The sequence below is a fragment of the Ornithorhynchus anatinus genome, chromosome 2 (genome assembly GCF_004115215.2).
Source record: "Ornithorhynchus anatinus isolate Pmale09 chromosome 2, mOrnAna1.pri.v4, whole genome shotgun sequence".
In the NCBI taxonomy this organism is placed as follows: domain Eukaryota; kingdom Metazoa; phylum Chordata; class Mammalia; order Monotremata; family Ornithorhynchidae; genus Ornithorhynchus; species Ornithorhynchus anatinus.
The window spans coordinates 25,941,047-25,964,571 of record NC_041729.1 but is presented as its reverse complement, the minus strand read 5'-3'; the positions used below and the strand labels follow the sequence as shown (position 1 = coordinate 25,964,571).

At 50.2% G+C, this 23,525-nt stretch overlaps 1 protein-coding gene across 2 annotated transcripts; it reads left to right on the top strand.

Annotated features, from left to right (window-relative positions):
- The first annotated feature begins 7,051 nt into the window (after positions 1 to 7,051).
- Positions 7,052 to 20,702, top strand: FUS (FUS RNA binding protein). Of its 2 annotated transcripts, XM_029057689.2 has the most exons (15): positions 7,052 to 7,134; positions 9,985 to 10,009; positions 10,126 to 10,283; positions 13,493 to 13,634; positions 13,794 to 13,996; positions 14,195 to 14,408; positions 16,135 to 16,169; positions 17,710 to 17,742; positions 18,187 to 18,290; positions 18,447 to 18,576; positions 18,705 to 18,806; positions 18,918 to 19,041; positions 19,316 to 19,416; positions 19,513 to 19,657; positions 20,503 to 20,702. In XM_029057689.2, exons 1-15 carry the CDS (start codon positions 7,122 to 7,124, stop codon positions 20,540 to 20,542), a joined length of 1,569 nt encoding a protein of 522 aa, XP_028913522.1. In that variant the 5' UTR covers positions 7,052 to 7,121; the 3' UTR covers positions 20,543 to 20,702. The 2 variants fall into 2 exon arrangements, with proteins under 2 accessions (XP_028913522.1, XP_028913521.1); XM_029057688.2 differs by having other exon boundaries at positions 19,316 to 19,657.
- Positions 20,703 to 23,525: the final 2,823 nt, after the last annotated feature.

Here is a 23,525-nt window from a genome sequence, read left to right as displayed (position 1 = left end):
GGCTTCTAATCCCTGCTCTGCCACCTGTCTGCTGTGTGGCCTTGGACAAATCACTTCATTTCTCTGGGCCTCGGTTCCCTCATCTGTAAAATGGGGATTAAGACTGTGAGCCCTATGGAGGACAGGGACCATGTCTAACCCGATTTGCCTGTATCCACCCCAGCGCTTAGTACAGTGCCTGGCACATAGGAAGTGCTTAACAGGTACCATAATTATTATTAACAGATACCGTATTTATTAGGGTCTGTGAGGAACTGTCAGGAGCCGCGAAGCAAGACACTAGAGGTGAGTGGAAATTCAGAGGTCTGAAGGATTGGGGGAGGGGAGATGTGCCTCAATTTCTCATTCCAGAATTATCTGTAGGATTAGGAGTTTTTTTTCTCACAGAGCTCCAATTACTCACATCACCTGCAAGATTTGGAGAGAGTAAATGCTATCCGACACTGAGCAGATTCCATATCTCCAGGCTGGGCAGAAGGCCTGTGTTCTTCAAGGGAAGAATAAGGGCTGGGCGGTGGCCCAGAATGCCTGGGTTTGGTTCCTGGCCTTGACCCTGCCTCATTCGGCCACCCAAAGAGAGACTACCTTTTGGGCCTCAGTCTCCCGCTCCCCTCTTAGGTTTTCCTCCTCCCTCGGGCCCCTTCATGTCACTATTGAATTGAATCACTGAGGAAAATAGAATCCAATAAAAGGTTGGGAAGGAGAGAAAGAGGAAGTGGAGGAATTAGGTTCAGGGGGTGGGGAAATGGGAAATGCTGCCAGGGAGAGGAGTGGAGGGAGAAACCTGAGGCCCAGAGAAGGTGGGTGTGGGTCCATATCTCTCATTGCCTGCTTTGTCTCTTCTCAAAGGGAATTCAAACCTCTATGATGGTGTGGTCTAGAAGAAAGAGCAGAGGCCTGGGAGTCAGAGGATCTGGGTTCTAATTCTAGCTCTACCTCCTATCGACTTGCTCAGCAGGCTTCTTGCTGACCTCTCTGCCTCCTCTCTCTCCCCGCTCCAGTCCTTACTTTACTCTGCTGCCTGGATCGTTTTTCTAAAAAAGCTTTCAGTCCATGTCCCCCCACTCCCTAAGAGCCTCCAGCAGTTGCCCATCTACCTCCACATCAGAGATTCCTCATTCATTCATTCATTCATTCAATAGTATTTATTGAGTGCTTACTATGTGCAGAGCACTGTACTAAGCGATTGGAATGTACAACTTGGCAACAGATAGAGACTATCCCTGCCCAATAATGGGCTCACGGTCTAAACAGGAGAGACAGACAGCAAAGCAAAACAGAACAAAACATCATCAAGACCATCCTGACCATCCGCGTTGTCTAAATACAGTGTCTGGCACATAGTAAGCGCTTAACAAACACCATAAAAGATTCTGGATATTAGTAAATTAGAGTTGTCTATACCTAGAAGAGCTATCTATATCACTCAACCAATAAAAATGACTTATTGATCATCTACTCTGTGCAGCGCACTGTACTAAGTACTTGAGCGAGTACAGCAGAATTAGTAGATGTGATCCTTACTCTCCAGGAGATTAAAATCTAGCAGGGAAAACAGACACGAGGAATAAATTAGGGAGAGGAGGGAGTAAAAGAGTATGAAGACATAGCCATTGAGACTATGGGGGCGTGTGAGTGGGGTGTAACGAAGTGCTAAAGTGGCACAGAAGTGCTGAATCCTAAAGGGGAAAATAAAGTGGGACAAAGAAAATAATCAGGGAGGGCCTCCTGGAGGAGATGTGAATTCTGGAGAACTTTGAAAGTGGTCTGTTTGTATAGGATATGCCCATAAATTTGTAAATATGTTCACAGGCTCTGCAAAGTAAATGCCTTTTTATTCCTAACGTTGAGGTTATCATGTGATTTTTTTTCTTTTCTTTGTTCCAGACGCATGACTTCAGGACAAAAGTACTAGGGAACGGACAGGACTCGGAGAAGTATTAGCCCTCGAGGTGATGCTGCTGTGGTTGCTGATGAGGACGATGGTGGATTCCCCCCTAGGAATGATCCCGATTCTGCCCCTTGTCAGCTGTGTGACTGTGGGCAAGTCACTTCACTTCTCTGTGCCTCAGTTCCCTCGTCTGTGAAATGGGGATGAAGACTATGAGCCTCACGTGGGACAAACTGGTTACCCTGTATCTACGCCAGCGCTTAGAACAGTGCTCTGTATGTAGTAAGCACTTAAATACCCACAATGTTATTATGAAGGGTGAGCTGCTCCTCCAGGTTACTGTTTAGACAATGCTTAAGAGGACCACCAGGAAAATTCAGACCGGAGCGGGGTGAGGAAAGAGGCTACCACAACTCAAATATGTCATTCATTCATTCATTCATTTAATAGTATTTATTGAGCACTTACTATGTGCAGAGCACTGGACTAAGCGCTTGGAATGTACAGATCAGTAACACATAGAGACAGTCCCTGCCCTTTGACGGGCTTACAGTCTAATCGGGGGAGACGGACAGACAAGAACAATAGCAATAAATAAATATTTCTGGGACTCGTCCTCCTAAGAAGTGAATAGTGTTTGTGAGATTATCTACTCTGCTGAATTTCACAAACTCGCAGGGAAGGAGAACCGATCGCAGCAGTGATGTGTTCAATGGCATTTTCATTAATTCATTCAATATTTTTTAATTGAACCCTTACTGTGTGCAGAACTTTCATTCATTGATTCAATCGTATTTATTGAGCGGGTACTGTGTGCAAAGCACTGTACTTGGGGGAGTACAATGAACTTGTATGAGTATTAACTGACACATTCCTTGCCCACAGTGAGTTTAGGGTCTAGATGGGGAGGCAGACATTAATATAAATAAATAAATTACAGATTTGTACAATAAATGCTGTGGGGCTGGGCATGCATGACGCAGACGGGAGTGGGAGAAGAATTTTTTGAGTGCGGTGTGCAGAGCACTGTACTAAGCATTTGGGAGAGTACAAAACAACAGAGTTGGTAGACACATTCCCTGCCCACCAGGACTTTAGTCTAGAGACTTATTCACGACCCCCCTTTCTCTCCTGGACAGGCTGGGAGCCTCTGAGGAGGTTGGATTTGGTTTGTATGCTCTGGAGACCTGGCTGATAAACACGGTTTTCTTCATGAGACCTTCAGCCGGTAACAGTTATGGCACGCTGAGATAGATGCAGATGCAGAAGCCAGCCAGATTCGTGCAGTGATTTCAGGAGAGGCAGCCCAGGGAAGGGATGCATGTAAGCTTGTTGTTGGCAGGGAATGTATCTACCAACTCTGTTATATTGTTATATTATACCCTACATTGTGTGCTCAATGAATATGAATGATCGATTGATTGGACAGGGGAAAAACATCCAGGCAATGGGTCCACAGCATGGATTTACTTGGGGGCCGGGTCGGTGTGGAGTAGGGGCTCCAGTCCGGGCCCTTAACCCTGAGAGTTAATAATAATAATAATATTGGTATTTGTTAAGCGCTTACTATGTGCAGAGCACTGTTCTAAGAGCTGGGGTAGATAAAGGGTAATCAGGTTGTCCCACGTGAGGCTCACAGTCTTCATCCCCTTTTTCCAGATGAGGGAACTGAGGCACAGAGAGGTTAAGTGACTTGCCCACAGTCACACAGTGGACATGTGGCAGAGCTGGGATTCGAACCCATGACCTCTGACTCCCAAGCCCGGGCTCTTTCCACTGAGCCTTGCTGCTTCTCTGACCTGGGTTCTAATTCTGGCTCCACCTCCTTTGTCTGCTGTGTGACCTTGGGCAAGTCATTTAACTATATCCAACCTGATTAACTTAGATCTACCCCAGCACTTAGAGCAGTGCTTGACACACAGAAAGCACTTAACAACTATTATTATTATTATTATTAAAGTGCCTCAGTTCCCTCCTCTATAAAATGGGGATGAAGATTGTGAGGCCTGGGTGAGACAGGGACTGTCTCTAACCTGATTAGTTCCTATCTACCCCAGCGCTTAATACAGTGCCTGGAACATAGTAAGAGCTTAACAAATACCATTTAAAAAATCAAACCAAACCAGAAACCGGATCTAAGAGAGGGAAAGGGAGGCAGGCTGGGCTTTAGGGCTCTCGATTGTCCAGCTCCTGGCAGGGCGGGCTGGGTATTTCTTAGCACTTCTAAGGGCGTGGTGTCCTAGGCAGCATGAAGCAGTGTGGCCTAGTGGAAAGAGCCTGGGCTTGGGAGTTGGAGGTCATGGGTTCCAATCCCGCCTCTGCCACTTGTCAGCTGTGTGACTTTGGGAAAGCCCCTTCACTTCTCTGTGCCTCAGTTACGTCATCTGTAAAATGGGGATGAAGACTGTGAGCCCCACGTGGGACAATCTGATTACTTTGTATCTACCCTAGCACTTAGAACAGTGCTTGGCACATAGTAAGCGCTCAACAAATACCGTCATCATCACCATCATCATAGAGCAGGGCCCAGGAGTCAGAAGGTCATGAGTACTAATCCCCGCTCCGCCACTTCTCTGCTGTGTGACCTTGGGCAAGTCACTTCACTTCTCTGGGCCTTAGTTCCCTCATCTGTAAAATGGGGATTAAGACTGTGAGCCCCACGTGGGACAACCTGATGACCTTGTATACCCCGCCCCAGCGCTTAGAACAGCGCTTTGCACATAGTAAGTGCTTAACAAATACCATTATTATTATTATTCTCTGGGCCTTAGTTCCCTCATCTATAAAATGGGGATGAAGACTGTGAGCCTGTCGTGGGACCACCTGATCACCTTCTATCCCCTCCAGCGCTTAGAACTGTGCTTTGCACATAGTAAGCGCTTAACAAATACCATCATTATTATTATTTATTATTCTCTGGGCCTTTTTAGTTCCCTCATCTGTAAAATGGGGACTGAGACCATGGGGCCTATGTGGGGCAGGGACTGTGTCCAGACCCATTGTTTTGCACCCACTCCAGCACTAAGTACAGTGCCTGCCACCTAGTAAGTGTTTAATAAAACACCATTATTATTATTTCTCCTTGGAGGGCACAGGGCACCATCCATTTTACCATGGATCAACGCTGGGCACACCTGAACTGTGGGAACCACCGTCGACCCCTGGCCCATGTCCTACCGCTGACCTGGATTGTCCTTCCTCCTCACCTCCGCCAAACTAACTCTCTTTCCCTCTTCAAAGCCCTACTGAGAGCTCACCTCCTCCAGGAGGCCTTCCCACACTGATCCCTCTGCTTCCCCTCCCCTCCCCCCTCTGCTCTTCCCCCTTCCCCTCCCCTCAGCACTGTGCTCATCTGTATGTATTATTTATTACCCTATTTATTTTGTTAATGAGGTGTACATCCCCTTGATTCTATTGATCTTGATGATGTGGTTGGTCTTGTTTTTGTTTTGTTCTCTTCTGCTCTGCTGTCTGTCTCCCCCGTTTAGAATGTGAGCCCGTCGTTGGGCCGGGATGGTCTCTGTTGCCAAACTGTCCATTCCAAGCGCTTAGTCCAGTGCTCTGCGCCTAGTAAGCGCTCAATAAAGACTATTGAATTTCCTTCTGCTCCCCTTCCCCCCTTCACCTCCCCTCAGCTAAGCCCCCTTTCCCTCGGCTCCTCCCCCTCTCCCTTCCCCTCCCCTCAGCCCTGTGCTCATTTGTATATATTTTTATTACCCTATTTATTTTGTTAATGAGGTGTCCATCCCCTTGATTCTACTTATTGTGATTATGTTGTCTTGTTTTTGTCCATCTGTCTCCCCCGATTAGACTGTGACCCCGTCAATGGGCCGGGATGGTCTCTCTCTGTTGCCCAATTGTCCATTCCAAGTGCTTAGTCCAGGGCTCTGCACCTAGTAGGCGCTCAATAAATACTATTGAATGAATGAATACAAATTACAGCTAAAGGATAACAAAACATATATGTAAGGGCCACAGGGGTGAGAGTATCCAATGCTTTATAAAAAAATTAAAATAAACAATAATGGCACTTGTTAAGCATTTACTATGTTGTTAATAATAATAATGATGATAATAATAATAATGATGATGATGATGGCATTTGTTAAACTCTTACTATGTACCCAGTGGCTCAGTGGAAAGAGCCTGGGCTTGGGAGTCTGAGGTCATGGGTTCGAATCTCAGCTCTGCCACTTGTCAGCTGTGTGATGGTGGGCAAGTCACTTCACTTCTCTGGGCCTCAATTACCTCATCTGTAAAATGGGGATGAAGACTGTGAGCCTCACGTGGGACAACTGATGACCCTGTATCTCCCCCAGTGCTTAGAACAGTGCTCTGCACATAGTAAGCGCTTAACAAATCCCCACATTATTATCACCAACATTATTAAAATGGGGATTAAGACTGCGAGCCTCACGTGGGACAACCTGATGACCCTGTATCTCCCCCAGCGCTTAGAACAGTGCTCTGCGCATAGTAAGCGCTTAACAAATACCAAATATTATTATCACCAATATTATTAAAATGGGGATTAAGACTGGGAGCCTCATGTGGGACAGCCTGATGACCCTGTATCTCCCCAGCGCTTGGAACAGTGCTCTGCGCCTAGTAAGCGCTTAACAAATCCCCACATTATCACCAACATTATTAAAATGCGGATTAAGACTGGGAGCCTCATGTGGGACAACCTGATGACCCTGTATCTCCCCCAGCGCTTAGAACAGTGCTCTGCGCCTAGTAGGCGCTTAACAAATCCCCACATTATTACCAACATTATTAAAATGGGGATTAAGACTGGGAGCCTCATGTGGGACAACCTGATGACCCTGTATCTACCCCAGCGTTTAGAACAATGCTCTGCACCTAGTAAGCGCTTATTAAATACCAACATTATTATTATGACTGTGAGCCTCATGTGGGACAACCTGATGACCCTGTATCTCCCCCAGCGCTTAGAACAGGGCTCTGCGCGTAGTAAGGGCTTAACAAATGCCAGCATTATAGGAATGAGTGAATGAATGAATGAATGAACCCGCTCCCTTGGGGCAGGCAGCAATGGTCTCGTCCCAACGCCCTCCCCCCCCCTCCCCGCTTTCGGGTTGGTACAGTCCGGCGCGCGGGCGGTTGATAAATGGTGTCGGAGGGGGCGGGGCCGGTCAGTCGGCGCGGTTTGGGCGGGCGGCGCTGTCTCGTGCCTCCTGCTCGCCGGCCTCACTGCGCCTGCGCCGACATGGCCTCCAACGGTAAGCGCGGGGGCCGGGGAGGGCGGGAAGCCCGCTCCCCTCAACCGACCGTCGGGACGACCTCCCCCCTCCCCCCCGAGGCCGCCTCGCGGGGCTTGTGTCCATTTTGCTTTGATGGATTTATTTTCTCCTTCTGAGGCCAGGGGTGGGTCTTGCCGGGCCGCCGAGGCGGGAGAGGACGGGCGGGTGGGGAAGGGAGGCCGCTGCCGCCATTTTGTCTCGTGGCCCCGGATGGTGGGTGCGGGGGCCGAGCCAGCCTCCTGCCATTTTGGGAGGGCTCCGTGGCGGCAGAGTCGGTTGGCGGGGGCCGATGGAGGGCGGTGGGGCGGGCGGGCGCTGCCCGCTTGGCCTCCCTGCCCGTCGGGCGCCTTCCCCCCCCCCCCCCCCGCTTTGTCGCAGTGCTGCATCCGGGCATCGGGCAGCGCGCATGCGCACTCCCCCTCCCCCCCCCCCCCCCGTGAGGCGAAGCCTCGCGCCCCCCTCGCCTCAGTTTCCCTCAGACCCCACCCCAACCGCCTTCCCAAGCGTTTAGAACAGTGCTCCGCACACCGTAGGCGCTCAATAAATATAACAACGTCTTCCTCTGCCTCCCCCCCCCCCCCCACTTCAGCGCTCAGTTTAAACCATTGCTTTCCTCGTTTATTCATTTAATCGTATCGACTGAGCACTTGCTGTGTGCAGAGCTCTGGGCTAAGCGCTTGGAATGGACAGTTGGGCCACAGGGACCATCCCCCCCCCCCCCCAACCACGAGCTCATTCGTTCATTCCGTCGTATTTATTGAGCGCTTACTAGGTGCAGAGCACTGGCCTAAGCGCTTGGAATGGACAGTTGGGCCACAGGGACCATTCCTTCCCCAACCACGAGCTGATACATTCATTGAGTCTTATTTATTGAGCGCTTACTGGGCGCAGAGCACTGGGCTAAGCGCTTGGAATGGACAGTTGGACCACAGGGACCACCCCCCCCCCCCCAACCACGAGCTCATTCGTTCATTCCGTCGTATTTATTGAGCGCTTACTAGGTGCAGAGCACTGGGCTAAGCGCTTGGAATGGACAGTTGGGCCACAGGGACCATCCCTTCCCCAACCACGAGCTGATACATTCATTGAGTCTTATTTATTGAGCGCTTACTGGGTGCAGAGCACTGGGCTAAGCGCTTGGAATGGACAGTTGGACCACAGGGACCACCCCCCCCCCCCCCCAAAACCACGAGCTCATTCGTTCATTCCGTCGTATTTATTGAGCGCTTACTAGGTGCAGAGCACTGGCCTAAGCGCTTGGAATGGACAGTTGGGCCACAGGGACCATCCCCGCCCACAATCACGAGCTCATTCATTCATTCAGTCGTATTTATTGAGCGCTTACTATGTGTAGAGCACTGGGCTAAGCGCTTGGAATGGACAATTGAGCCACAGAGACCATCCCCCCCCCACCACGAGCTCATTCATTCAGTCATATTTATTGAGCGCTTACTGTGTGCAAAGCACTGTACTAAGCGCTTGGAATGGACATTTGGGCCACAGAGACCATCCCCGCCCAACCACGGGCTCATTCATTCAGTCCTATTTATTGAGCGCTGACTGCAGAGCGCTGTACTAAGCGCTTGGAATATACAGTTGGCCACAGGTGGAGATCCTCCCCTTCCAACCACGGGCTCGTTCATTCAATCGTATTTATTGAGCGCTTACTGTGTGCAAAGCACTGTACTAAGCGCTTGGAATGGACAGTTCGGCCACAGATAGAGACCATCCCCGCCCAACCACGGGCTCATTCGTTTAGTCAGTCGTATTTATTGAGCGCTTACTGGGTGCAGAGCACTGTACTGGGTGCTTGGGAAAGCGCACTTAGGACAATAAGAAGTGACATTCCCTGTGACACTCTTTTAGACTGTGAGCCCATGGTTGGGCAGGGATTGTCTCTGTGGGCGAATTGTACATTCCAAGCGCTTAGCACAGTGCTCTGCACACAGTAAGCGCTCAATAAATACTAGTGAATGAATTCACTGCCCACCACGAGCTCACGGTCTGGGGCGTGGGAGACATTGTGGCCTATGGGGGCACCAGCCAGTGGGTTGCTCGGGGTTTGTGTGTTAGATGTGTGTGTAAGTGTGTGTTTTAGGTCGGAACCTCCTAATTAAATGTTAATTAGTATTTTCCCACGCTGCCGAGCAGAGAAAAGGGGATCCCATGGGAGACCTGAATTAATTCCTCTGTGAACCCTACTAAAACCCTTATTTTCTGGGGACCCTACGTGAATGCAGCCCATTTCTCATCCGGTAGATTCCTTTCCTTGAGGGAAAGCCACTCACCGAACTGAGTCCTCCCCACCCCCCCTTATGCTTTGAGAGTTCCTGTCTCTCAGGTAGGAGCGGTTGGGTTAAGTAACATTTAATTAGGAGTTTCGTTCCCGTGGTGCGGTATTGAGGGCGTATGTCCCTGCCCTTTCTCCTCGAGGAAGGCTGAGGGCGTCAGTGAGAAGACCCTTCGTATCCCTTTTACTCAGACAAAGCCACCCTCATCGTGCTTGCTAGTGTTAAAAGAGTCGAACCGGCTCAATGATGAAGCGAAGGTCCTCTACCCTAATGATGGTAGGGAGGAAAGTGTGAGAGTTGGGCCTGTGTTCTCCGGGGGTCCCCGTGCCACCCCCATTCTTCTGGGACGGGCAAGATGCGTGCCATCTGCTCCTCGCCTTTGAAAGCCACCCCCCGAGGACTCTATGGGCAGACAGCGGGGTCCCCCTTCCATTCTGGGGGACCCAGCGTCCAGTTCCGTAGCTCTGTTCCGCCTCCGCTTTGGACTTCCCTTGATTGGGGATGCGGAGAATTTGACTTTGCCTTTATTCCCTTGCAGAGTACACCCAGTCAGCCACACAGAGGTAAGTGTGAAATTGGGGTACCTTGATTCAGCGGGATCTGGAGTTTAGGGAGAGGGTCGGAGGGCAACCAGCGCATTTCTTTTGACTGCACCATTTTCCCTCTCACCCTCCTGCAGCTATGGGTCTTATTCCACCCAGCCTGGGCAGGGCTACTCCCAGCAGAGCAGTCAGCCTTATGGCCAGCAGAGTTACAGTGGCTACGGCCAGTCAACGGACTCTTCGGGCTACGGCCAGAGCAGCTACAGCTCCTCCTCCTACGGACAGACCCAGAACAGTACGTATCTTAACCCTTTTTCCTGAGCTTAGGTTTTTCCTCTGAGCTATTTTCAAATCTTCCTTTTCTTCTCCAAGCGCTCCTTCTGATTTTCTTAATTCGCTTCCCCCCTTCCTCCACAATTCAAGAAGCATCACTCTTTTTGAGTGTCCCCTCTCAGACTAATCTAAGACAGCCACGCAGGTCAGCTCCATGCTCTTTTTATTTTTTCTCAATCCCCTTTCTAGATTCCAGTATGTTCCTGCTCGGGCAGTCTCTTACTCTGTACAGACCCTTGTTTCCCTCTCTCAGACCCTTTATCCCAAGGATTTAGACCCCAAAATTTTTGTAGAGCTCATCGGTTTTTGACCGGGGACTTTCCCTTTTCCCTTTTTTTAATTCCCCACCCTGTTATCACCCCTCAAAATAAAGCAGAAGATAAATGGGGTGGAAAAGAGGAAGTAAAGACATGTGAATTCTTTAAAAGCTCAGCTAGTTACCTGGGTTTTGTGTGAGGGTAAGAGCGAGTGCCTAACAGAGAGGAAGACCACTCTCGCCAACTTCAAAGCCTTCCTGAAATCCCATCTCTGCCTCGATTACTTAACTCTCCAGCTACATAAGGGTGCTGGGGGATAGAGCGCTTTTTAACTTTCACCACCCTCGTATTTAGGCCCCCGGCTAAGATGTCTCCCACGCAGTTGAGTGGCTGCGTTTTTGCCTGCTGCCAGGCCTCCCCACACCAGCTGGCACTTTCATACCCCCCTAAGAAATGTGGTTTAGTGGAGTCAGAAGGACCTGGATTCTAATCTGGGCTCCGCCTCACTTCTGCAGTCTGATTTTGAGCAAATCACTTCTCTGGGCCTCAATTTCCTCATCTATAAAATGGGGATTAAGAGTGCGAGCCCCAGGTGGGACGGGGACTGTGTCCAACCTGATTAACTTGTACCCACCCCAGTGGTTAGAACAGTGCTTGGAACATAGAGAAGCAGCGTGGCTAAGGGGAAGGAGCACAGGTTTGGGAGTCAGAAGTCGTGGGTTCTAATCCCGGCTCTGCCACTCATCAGCTGTGTGACTTGGGCAATTCACTTGACTTCTCTGTGCCTCAGTTACCTCATCTGCCGAATGGGGATTAAGACTGTGAGCCCCAGGTGGGACAACGTGATTACCTTGTATCTACCTCTACTCTACAAGAGGAGCAGCGTGGCTCAGTGGAAAGAGCACGGGCTTTGGAGTCAGGGCTCATGAGTTCGAATCCCAGCTCTGCCACTTGTCGGCTGTGTGACTGTGGGCGAGTCACTTCACTTCTCTGTGCCTCAGTTCCCTCATCTGTAAAATGGGGATTAAGACTGTGAGCCCCACGTGGGACAACCTGATTCCCCTATGTCTACCCCAGCGCTTAGAACAGTGCTCGGCACATAGTAAGCGCTTAACAAATACCAACATTATTATTATTATTATTACTCCAGCGCTTAGAACAGTGCTCGGCACATAGAGCTTAACAAATGCCATCATTATAATTATTATTAACATAGTAAGTGCTTAACAAGTACCATTATTATTTTAATTTTTTTTAAAGCATTGGATGTTCTCACCCCTATAGCCCTTACACATGTCTCGATATTCTTTAGCTGTAATTTATTTTCATTCATTCATTCAATCAATAGTATTTATTGAGCGCTTACTATGTGCAGAGCACTGTACTAAGCACTTGGAATGTACAATTCGGCAGCAGATAGAGACCATCCCTGCCCTGTGTCAGGCTCACAGTCTAAATGGGGGAGACAGCAAAGCAAAACAGAACAAAACAAAAACAAGATATCAGGATAATAGAATCAAGGAGATATACACCTCATTAACAATAAATAGGGTAATAAATAATATATACAAATGAGCACAGTGCTGAGGGGAGGGGAAGGGGGAAGAGCAGAGGGTGGGGTTCGGGGGGGAGAAGAGGAAGGGGGGGAGCTCAGTCTGGAAAGTGTGTTTTGATGCCCATGTTCCCCGCTAGACTGTAAGCTTCTTGAGGATAGGAATCGCATCTAATTCCCAAGCATCCAGGAGCTCATGCATTGGAAGGGTGCCCGTTTTACTTACCATGTAAAATGACTTCCACTTCAGCTGCTGTGCCTGAGGGGAGAGAGGGCAAGGGGTTGGCACAGAGCTCCTTATTGTAGTTTCCGTAGCAGGCAGTCGCTCTGATAAGCCTGTGACTGTACCAGCCGACTCGTGGAAACTGCCTTGGGCTTGAGGCACAAGCGTACCCAGTTTCCAGAAGCAGCAGTAGAGTCAGTCGGCGTGGAAAGGGGTTAGAGGCACGTGGTGCAACTTGGAATCTCGCTGAGTACTACCGCTCAGCCCATTTTAAGGCAGGATAGTGTCACCCAGGGGTAATAGCTGTTCCTATATGGAGGGTCCCAACCTGCCCGGTGGAGATAGAAAAGTTCCTTGAAGGTGTATATCTCTTGCTTTGGAAATAGTCATTGTTTTACTAAAAGGGAATTTACTTCAGGACCTGAAAGAGATGCTAAACTGTGAAAAAGAGACATCACTCTGTGTATAGAAGATTAGAGGTAAAGTGTGTTGTTAACCCTTTGTAAAGTAAAATATCTGGAGTCCCTTGAATAGCTTTCTTATTAGGAGATGCTGCTGATCAGGAGGGAGTAGGGACCGCGGTAGAATATTTTGGAGACGGGAAAGCTGAAGGAGAGTATTTTTGTGGAGGTGGTTGTTGAAGGGGCTGTGGCAGAACAAGGAGAATGGGGATTTGAAGTTAATCCCAAGTAAAGGCCAGGAGAAAGGACAGAAAGATCCCTGGCAGAAAGTTTTGGGACTTGCCCAGATGGTTTCAAAACATAACTTGGTTGTCTTCTCATACCTCACCTTTCCCACATTTTTCTTTTTATAAAAATGGTAATTAAGCACTTACTATGTGCCAGACACTATGCTAAGCCCTGGGGAAGGCAAGCTAGTCAGGTTGGCCGTAGTCCATGTCCCACGTGGGGCTCACCGTCTTAGTCCCCATTTTACAGCTGAGGTGACCGAGGCCCAGAGAAGCTAAGTGATAGAGCAGACAAGTGGTGGAGTCAGGATTAGAATCTAGGTCCTTCTGACTTCCAGCACTATGCTGTCTTTTCTAGGTCACACTGCCTCTCATCAGAACTCTTTTCTAAAAGCTGTCCCTTCCTTTCTCTAGCGTGATGCATAATTGTTTTTCCTGTCCCTGGACTTAGGTTACAGCACTCAGCCGACTCCCCAGGGATACGGTTCATCCGGCGGCTACGGCAGCAGCCAGGGTTCCCAGTCCTCCTATGGCCAGCAGTCCTCCTACCCTGGGTATGGCCAGCAGTCTGCTTCCAGCAGTGGTTCGGGAAGGTATGGTGCCACCCTGAGGGAGGGCAAGGCGGAGAGTGGGGATAGGGTGGGTTGGTTTGGGGTGGGGGGAGGGTCAGCAGAAATGGGGAGGGCAGCATGGAAATGAAAAAGAAGTGAACGTAGAAGACCCAAACTCATTTTTTTCCTTCCCTCCTTTAGTTACGGCAGCAGTTCTCAGAGCAGCGGTTACGGGCCGCCCCAGAGTGGAGGCTACGGGCAGCAGTCTGGGTACGGCGGGCAGCAGCAGCAGCAGAGCTCCTATGGACAACAGAGCTCCTACAATCCCCCTCAGGGCTACGGCCAGCAGAGCCAATATAACAGCAGCAGCGGAGGGGGCAGTGGCGGCGGAGGGAGTGGTGGAGGTGAGGACCTGCTGACCCTCCCTTGAGTTCTCCCTTCCCTTCCCAATCCAGAAGTTCTTTGCCTTCGATCTCATGCCTTTCCGTTTCCAGGACTGGTTGTCCATTTCTCTAGCTTCATACTCGTCCATGCTCACGTTGCGCGGCTCCCCCGCCCCCAGGAATTCAGACCTCTCTCCTTAGCCTCCCTCCTCCCGACAGGTAACTACGGCCAAGACCAGTCGTCCATGAGCGGCGGAGGTGGTGGCGGTGGCTACGGCAATCAGGACCAGAGCGGAGGGGGCGGCGGCTACGGAGGAGGCCAGCAGGACCGGGGGGGAAGAGGCAGAGGCGGCGGCGGCGGCTATAATCGCAGCAGTGGTGGCTACGAGCCCAGAGGCCGTGGAGGTGGCCGGGGAGGCCGAGGCGGCATGGGGTAGGTGTTCTTCGAGGGGCCGGGGAATCTACCTCAACCGGAGGGATGGGGGAGGGCGGGAGAGACGAGACGTTGCATGGATTTCCCTATTTCTGCTCAGCCCCCGATGCATGGGTTCTCTCGTTCTTCAGTTTGATTTTTGGAGGAGGGGCTCAGTCTGACCCTCCCCTCAAGGCCACGGGACTGAGACTGAGGGCATTTCTTGGCAGCCGCGTCTCAAGGGAAGAGGCCGGATGGAGAGGAAGGCTGATTTGGGCCTCTTCTGCCTTAGAGGGACCTTAACCCGGTTCTCGTGTGGAACCTCGGAGGGCAATTCTCCCTCCGTCCTGGGGAATGGGGATCAGTTCCCCCCTGGGCTGGGCATGGGTGGAGAAACCAGTTAACCAGTACCTGAGGAGAGGACCCACAGAAGCCGAGTCACGTGGGAGCGAGGTTATCGAACTTGAATGGTGGCCTCAGCGGCCTTGGTTACTTTGGCCGCACGTCTACTCATTCTGCCTTTTCCAGGTCTGTGTCTGACTCGCTTTCTCCCTGTCCCCCCGCCTCGCTCCCCCTTTTGGGCCCGACCTAGTCACAAGGAGCTTGTGCTGACTGGTTTCTGGCCTGCTCCCCTCGCTTCCCCTGCCACACACTTCCTCAATTGCCGCTTTCTCCTCAGATCCCATCAGTGGCCCCCAAAGTCCTCTCCCTCCCCAGCTCCCCTAGAGCGGCTTTAAACCTCAGGCCTGACACCAAAAAGCATCGTTAAAACCTTGTGATGAATGTGGTCTCAGGGACCCCACTTTCAGCATCTGTCTCCTTGAAGTGGAGACAGTGCCCAGTGTGCAGTGGTTAGTGGCTTTTTGCGGGTTTTTTATTTTTAAATGAGGTGTGTTTACCCCAGGTAAGTATTTTTTATGGTGGGTGGGGGTGATTCCAGACTGTCCACAAAATGAGACAATTCCGTGTGTGTGCGTGTGTTTGATGCAAATCTTAAAAAAAAAAGCAACTGTTAATGTGACTGTTAACTTGCTCTGCATTTTATGTGCCACAGGTATGAAAGGTGACATTGCAAAATACTCCGCTCTCCTCCCAGTGTAGAAGGGGTGACCCCGGGGGGGGTGGAAAAGATCAAAAACAGCTCAGTAGTCAGGCCAGGGCTTAGCTAAGAGTTTTGTCTTGTTTTAAGGGGACATCGCCTTTGGTTTTGACTCTATGGATGGGGGTTGGGGCCTGCTTGCCGCTTTCAAAGCAAAAATACTAAAAAAGAAATCACAAAAAACAAACAAAAAAAACCAACAAACTGTGTTCAGAGGGCTGGCTACCCTATAGCCCGGTGTGAAGTGTCTTCTGGGTAAATCGGGGGTAGGGTTTGCAAACCAACTTCTGGGTGTTGTCAACTACTCACAGCAAGAGGAAAAAACCAGCAGCAACTTCGGAAGGACGACAAAGGAAAACGGGTCATTTTCCCAGAGGAAATGGAGATCTTTGAAACAATCTTAACTCTTGTTGTCTGAGAAACTGCACACGTGTGTGTGACATGCTCAAGCGTCAGATGAGGGGTGGTTAGGAAGGAGTGTATCTTAGTAGCCACTTGTCTTTCCCCAAAACACCTTCGTTGGGGAGTGTGAAACCAAAAACCAAAAAAAAAACCAAAACCAAAAAAAACCAAAAGCCCCCAAACAAAAAAACACCCCGTGTAGCCGTTGGAAGCTTCATGTCCTTTCTTCTAACTTGTCTTCTCCAGCGGAAGTGACCGTGGTGGCTTCAATAAATTTGGTGGTAAGTGAACAGAGTTTACAAAATTCCCACCTCCCCGGCAATGCATTGTCTGATTGTTCATTTGCAGATTTCTTTGCGGGTTTTAAGAGTAAAAGGAATTGGAGGTGCATAGAACCACCTCCCAAAGGGTGGGATAGGATGCCACCTGGTGCCAGATCGAGTCTCTCTGTCTTCTGGAGAGGGGTAAGAGCGGTCACTCGGCACCAAATTGGTGTGTGGCTCCGGCCGATTTTTCTCAGGAGGGGCCTCCGACCAAAATGTGAATGAAAGAGGTGTCAGAATGCCACCCGGGGCCAAGCATCATAAGGACCTCTGGAGAGTGTGACAAAAAGGTCTTGGTGCCATATTGGTCTTAGGATCCTTGGAGCTGTGTCTCTGATAGAGGAGGGGTCCGGAACCTCCAAATGTCTGTGACTTCTCAGGGTTTGGGGGGGGGGGGGCGGGGAGTTGGTGAAAAACTTTTTCCTAGCCCGTTAATGGTAGACTGTACTGAATGGAGTAAACTGATTTGCACAGAATGTATTCCAGCTTCATCCACAAAGGGATCTCGTTTGTTTAACAAAGTAGCCTTGAGGGAAGAAAAGTGTGAACCATTTCACAAGTTGAGTGTTATGTGTGGCTTGTGGGAAATAACCAGGTCTCTTAAAATAATAATAATAATAATCACATTTGAGAAAAATGGAGAATTTGAGGGAAATCTCCCATTAAGATGGAAACTTCTGGTTTGGTTAACGTGGTTGGTTGTCTTCTTGACTCATCTTCTCTGATACTTTTAAACCAAAGGCTAATAGTGTTCATGGATTACATATGCTTACGTAGGGTGTGTATATGGTATTTTACACTGTGACCAAAGACAAAAACGTTGATCAAGGTGTGGTGTCTTGGGAATTTTTGGGGAAGCCAAGAGGCTGGAACGTGAAATTTGAAATCTGTTCCTTGGAAAGTGTTTTGGGAAGATCCATGTAGATCCTCTAAATATATTGTACCAAATCGTATGGTTTGAAGGAAATGGTTTCTCAAAGCAAAACTTCATAGACCATGGTTTCGAGGGAGGAAAAAAAAATGCCGTGGCTTAAAGAAACTGTTGGACGAAGCTGGGAGCGCATCACAGCGCCGGTCATGGGCACTCATATCTCTCTGGGCTGAGAGAATGGGGCCGAGTTCCAGGATTTGGTGTGGTAAATCCAATGGGTTTCCCCTCCCCCAGTCTGTGCTGAGGAGATTTCCCTGCCTGCACTGAGGGGGACAAATGTTTTTCAGAGTGTGGAATTGCCCCCATGGGGCTTGGGTTACAGAGCTTAAAGACGGGCCTGTCTCCCCACCAGCCCCATATAGGGTTTTCTCCTCCGGGCAGGTAACCCGGGAACGATTTTAGGACTGAGGCTGTGAGCACATACCCTGGTTTACACTGTGTGTGAGAGAGTGCTTGGACATTGTGATTGTCTGATGTCTTTTTTTTTTAATTTTTATTTTCTGCCCCCCGTCCCTCCCCTCTGGCTAACGGGCTCCTCCTTCCTTGTTTTCTTTCATGTCCCTCAAGGGCCCCGGGACCAAGGATCGCGCCACGATTCCGGTGAGTCTCCGGGAGGGATCCGGAAGCGGGTTCTGGGGTAGGGGCTGAGTGTTCAGAATTTCCGATGGGGCCTGTTGACTCTTCAGCTACTTCTTGGGGAAGGGAAGAGACTGTACTTGGATCTGCCCCCCCCTCCCCTTTTAAGCACTTGATATTCACCCCACTCTCAGCCTCACATTGTTGTTTATAGGCTTGTAATTTAACGTGTTTCTCCCTCTAGGATATAAGGTCCTCATGGACAGGGAATGTGTGTCAACCCACTCGGTTGTACTGTGGTCTTCCAAGCACTTGGTACAGGTCTCTGCTCACCTCAATAACCACAGTTAACGGGAGAGGTTGTACCGAGAGGAAAGGCTCAGCACCATGGGATTGGTAGCGATTCAAAGACCCTTGTTTTTTCTTCCCTCACCTCCAACCCTTCTTTGTCCGTTCTCCCCATAACAGAACAGGATAACTCTGACAACAACACCATCTTCGTCCAAGGCTTGGGTGAGAATGTCACCATCGAGTCTGTAGCTGACTACTTCAAGCAGATTGGCATAATCAAGGTACGTGGAGAAGTCCCGGCTAGTGTGCGTTTGTCAGGAAGGGGATGGGGCCCGGCGGGGCGAAACCCTGTCAAGTGAAGTGTGTGTTGGGGGGCCATGGGGGGTTTCGATGGATGAAGGGTCCAGGAAGAGCTAAAAATCCTTTCTTGCCTTTAGACCAACAAGAAAACAGGCCAGCCCATGATCAACCTCTACACCGACAGAGAGACAGGCAAGCTGAAGGGAGAGGCAACCGTTTCGTTTGACGATCCCCCGTCGGCCAAGGCAGCCATCGACTGGTTTGATGGTGAGTTGGAGCTGGGGCTTCAGGATCGGGTCCTTGAGGCCTAGGAAAGGAGCGGGTCCTCTGGGACGGGTAGGGCAGTTAGTGGTCAGGACTCCGGGCTTAGGTCCTTCCATCTTACCTTTCATCAGGTAAAGAGTTCTCCGGGAATCACATCAAAGTCTCCTTTGCCACTCGCCGAGCCGACTTCAACCGGGGTGGCGGAAATGGACGAGGGGGCCGAGGACGTGGAGGTGAGTGACACCTCGGGCACCTGGAGGCCTGGGGTGAAAATGACCCTCTGGAGGGAAGTCGGCAGGGAAGGGGGAGGCCAGATGACCAACTTCTCGCTCTGCCGTCTGCAGGACCCATGGGCCGGGGCGGCTACGGAGGCGGGGGCGGCGGCGGCGGGAGCCGAGGGGGCTTCCCCAGCGGAGGCGGAGGTGGCGGAGGGCAGCAGCGGGCTGGAGACTGGAAGTGCCCAAATCCGTGAGTAAAATCCCTCTCGACTGTGAGGTGTTTCTGTAACGCTTGATATGGGCAGAGCACTGTACTTGGGCCCCTGAGGGAGTACAATTCAGTCGGTAGACAGTCTCCCTGAACCACCTCTCGTTACCCCACCAACCGACCCCGCTTTTCTCAACCCGGCCATCGAGTTCGCTGGCCCAAGTTTATTGCTTTCCTTTAGCCCTTGGGTCCATCTCCCCTCTTCTCCTCGCCTTCCCCTCCCCGCCACGCTGATTGTCCCCTCCTACATCCTCAGCACGTGCGAGAACATGAATTTCTCCTGGAGGAATGAGTGTAACCAGTGTAAGGCACCGAAGCCAGATGGACCAGGAGGCGGACCTGGAGGTTCCCATATGGGTAAGATGGGGAGGTTGGGTGATGGGGGGGGGGGGGGGCCAGGGAAACCATGGGAAAAATCGACTGACCCAGACGTTCACGCGGGTCTGTCGTCAGGGGGCAACTTCGGAGAGGAACGCCGAGGCGGCAGAGGAGGCTACGACCGAGGCGGGTATCGGGGCCGCGGCGGGGACCGAGGAGGCTTCCGAGGACGGGGAGGCGGCGACCGAGGTGGCTTTGGGCCTGGCAAGATGGACTCCAGGTGAGCACGAGATTTGGCCCTCGGGGATTGGAGGTGGGACGTTGGACGGGCGCCTAAAGAAGATTTAGGGTGGAGGTAAGGGACCTTCAATTGTGAGCCGGAGGGGCGGGGAGAAGGAAGGAAAGGGAGAAAATATTTCTGAAAGCCCATTTAGGTGTGGGCAGGGCGTGGTTTCGGCCCAGGGCTGTGACAAGTAGCAGAGGAGTCGATCACTGGTGTTTTTTGAGCGTTTATGGTGTGCAGAGTGGCACTGTACTAAAACACTTGAAGAGTGCAGTCCAACAGGTCACCAGTGGTGTTTGAATGCTTACTCAACCAACCGCTTGGGAAAATTAAAATACAAAAGTTGGGTCCAGTGCTTAGTACAGTGCCTGGCACATAGTTAAGCACTTAACAAATACCATAATTGTTATTAATGTTGTTAAATTCTGCTTACAAGGAACAAATAGAAGGGGAGACTGACATTAAAATACAGTTGCGATGGGGTGAATAAAAGGTGCACATCCAAGTTCATGGTGGCACTAGAGAGGGAGCAGGGGAAATGCTCTCTTAGTTTTCCTTAGGAGAAATGCTTCCTTAGTTGGGGAAGGCCTCGGAGGAGGCGTGGTTTGACTAGGGCTTTGAAGGTGGGGAGAGGGAGTGGTGCCTGCTTAGAGGAACAACATCGTTTGGGGGTTGGCGGCAAGATAGGGTGGTGGGGGTGAGGAGCCAAAGAATTTTGGCCTGGGCTCCCTGCCTCTAGAATAAATAAAGGAGGCGGTGGAATTGAAGGAAGCTTGGTGAGGACCGGGATGGTCTGTAGGACCCAGAGGCCAGGAATTCATCCCTTTCCCTTCCTTTTGCAGGGGCGATCACAGACAAGATCGTCGTGAAAGGCCATATTAGCCTGGCTGTGACTCGTTGGACCATCTTTGTCCTGCCCCCGACAGTTCTCATTATTTTGTAACCCCCTCCCTTCTCATCCCAACCCCTCTCTTGTTTTTGTGTCGGACTTTGTTATTGTAACTTGCCTCCCAATTCCCATTAAACACCTTTGTTTTAGTTACTCTTGCTCGCTGCTCCCTTCCCTCCCCCCTCAAACCTGCTCTTTCCCCTTCCTCTAGAGGCAGAGTTCTAGGCGGAGAGGCTCGTGACCCTTAAAACTGGAATTAGGAAGAGGGGCTGGAGGAGCCTGTCAACCTGTTTCTTCAGTTGTTGCCATAGTAAACTGTCTCCCTGAGGTGTCTACTTCTGGGTTAATTTTGCTTAAAAGAAAGATCTTGAGAGGAGGGGGCACTTTCCCCTTATAACAAATTTAAGACAATTGCTCTGGCGAAGAGGGTAGGTTAAATTTGCTAGTTGGAACCTTGCACTTTTTCTTAAACTAGCAAAATAAAATGAATGGGGTGGTAGTCGTTATTACTGAGCTTAGCCATGCTTTTGTTGTAGAAGCTGGGGCACTGAGCTGAGGAACAGGAGCACCCACCTCATCAAGTCTTGTTTCTTCCCAACCCCAATCCCCGCCATCCTCCTCCTCTTGTATTTCCCCATTCCCATACTGTCTCCAAGAAATCACTGATGAGGCAAAAGTTTCTGCCTATATTTGGGTTGGCTTCTACCATCTCCCATTCCAATATTTGACTTTTCCTGTGAGCTGGAGAGTGGAGAAAATATTTCTGCTCCATGTCTTCTAAGCTTTCCTATCCGGTGATAACGGTAACTAATTGGTTGGGTTGTGTGGGCCTGCCATTGGGGAGAGTCTGTGCTAATCCAAAGCAGTAAAGGAGAGTAAGCCCTGGTGTGTAACAAGATGGAAAATCTCATCCTGGGGTCTCCCCTGAGCAATGGTGGAGGGTAATTAGTGGGAGCGGAGGCATACCTGGTGTCAGCATTCTACTGCCAATTTGGGGGGAGACAGGTATTAGTTGTCTTTACCCATAATATATATTTTATAACATATATATATTTGCTTTTTGAAGTGTGTCGGTTTAGGACTGGCTAGACAGATTAGGAAGTCCTGCCCAAACTTTCCTTTTGGGACAGTGCCCTAGCCTTAAGGGGAGGGGTGGGGAAGGAGAGAGATTCAGTCTGATTCTGAGGGAGGCTCTCCTCTCGAGTCTCTCTCGCTCACACTCCTAGTCTGAGGGAGAATGGTGGAGGTAAGGTTAGCCTCGGGGCTCTATGGGGAAAGGGGGGAAGTCAAGCCCTTTCAATCAGGGCCTTTTGTCAATATTGCTAGATTTGCCGTGCTCCCTCTCTTGAGGGTGGATTCCTCTACATTCCTTCGATCAACCGTATTTATTGAGCACTACTGTACTAAGCACCTGGGAGAGAACAATCCAACAGAATTGGTGGACTTGTTCCCTGTCCACCAAGAGTTTACAGTCTAGAAGGGGAGACCCACTAATATAAATGCATTATGGAAAGGGAAATAAATGCTGTGGGGCTGAGGTTGGGGTGAATAAAGGGTACAGATTTGAGTACAAGGGTGATGCAGAAGGCAGAGTGAGGAGGGGAAATGAAAGTTTAGTTGGGAAGGAGATGTGATTTTAATAAGATTTTGGAGGTGAGGAGAGTCTGTCAGATAGGAGGAGGGAGGGAGTTCCAGACCAGAGGCAGGATATGGTTCAGAGTTCAGAGGCAAGATAGATGGGCTCATGGTACAGTGAGGGAAGTGCGTGGATTGGGTTGTAGGAGATTGGGGAAAATAGGGAAGAAGGCGTGGTGATTGAGTGCTTTAAAACGGGGTAAGGAGTTCCTGTTTGATGTGATGTAGGTGGGCAACCACTAGAGATTCTTGAGAGGGGAAATATGGACTGAATGGTTTTGTAGAAAAACGACCTGGACAGCAGAGTATGGGGAATGAACTGGAGTGAAGAGAGGGATGAGGCAGGGAGGTCAGCAAAGGAGGTCGTTGGAATAATCAAGGTGAGAAATCCTTGGATCAGTGTGGATGGAGAGGGAAGGGTGGATTTTGGTGATGAGGTAAAACCAACAGAATTGGGTGACATTGGATAGGTTGAAAGAGATGAGTGGAGGATAATGCCAAGGTTATGGGCTTGCGAGATAAGGTGTTGGAGCTGTCTACAGAGGTGGAAGTTGCGGGAAGGACAGGGTTTGGGTGGGTAGATGTTATGTTTCAGACGTGTTAAGTTTGAGGTGTTGGTGGGACATCCAAATAGAGATGTCCCGAAGGCAAGAGGAAGTATGAGACTGCGGAGGGGAGACCTCAGGGCTGGAGGTGTAGATTTGGGAGTTTTTTGGATAGAGATGGTAGTTGAAACCATGAGAGCAAATGAGTTCTCCAAGGGAGTTGGGTAGATGGAGAACAGGAGGGAACCCAGAATTGAGCCTTGAGGGATTCCCACAGTTAGGGGGTGGGAAGCAGAAGGGCCTGCAAAAGAGACTGAGAATGAGTAGCCAGAGAGATGGGAGGAGAACCAGAGAGGACAGTGTTAGTGAAGCCTAAATTGGGTAATATAACCAGGAGGAGGTGGTCAATAGTGTCGAAGGCAGCTGGGAAGCCTAGAAGGATTAGGATGAAGTTGAGGCCACCTGTGACTTAGGGGAGGGCAATTTCTATGATGTGAAGACTGGAAGCTGGATTGGAGGGGGTCAAGGAGAGAATTGGAGGCAGTGGTTGTAGGCAACTTGCTCAAGGAGTTTGGAGGAGGGAGGAGTCTGGAGTAGGAGGGATAAAGCAGTAACTGGAGGGAAACAGGTCAGGGGAGGGTTTTGTTTTAGGATTGGGGAGACATGAACATGTTTGAAAGCTTTGGGGAAGAAGCCATTGGAGAGTGTATTGTTGAAGATAATGGTCAGGAAGGGAAAGTGGGAGGGGACAAGTGTTTTCATAAGGTGTGAAGGAATGGGGATGGAGGTGCCGGTG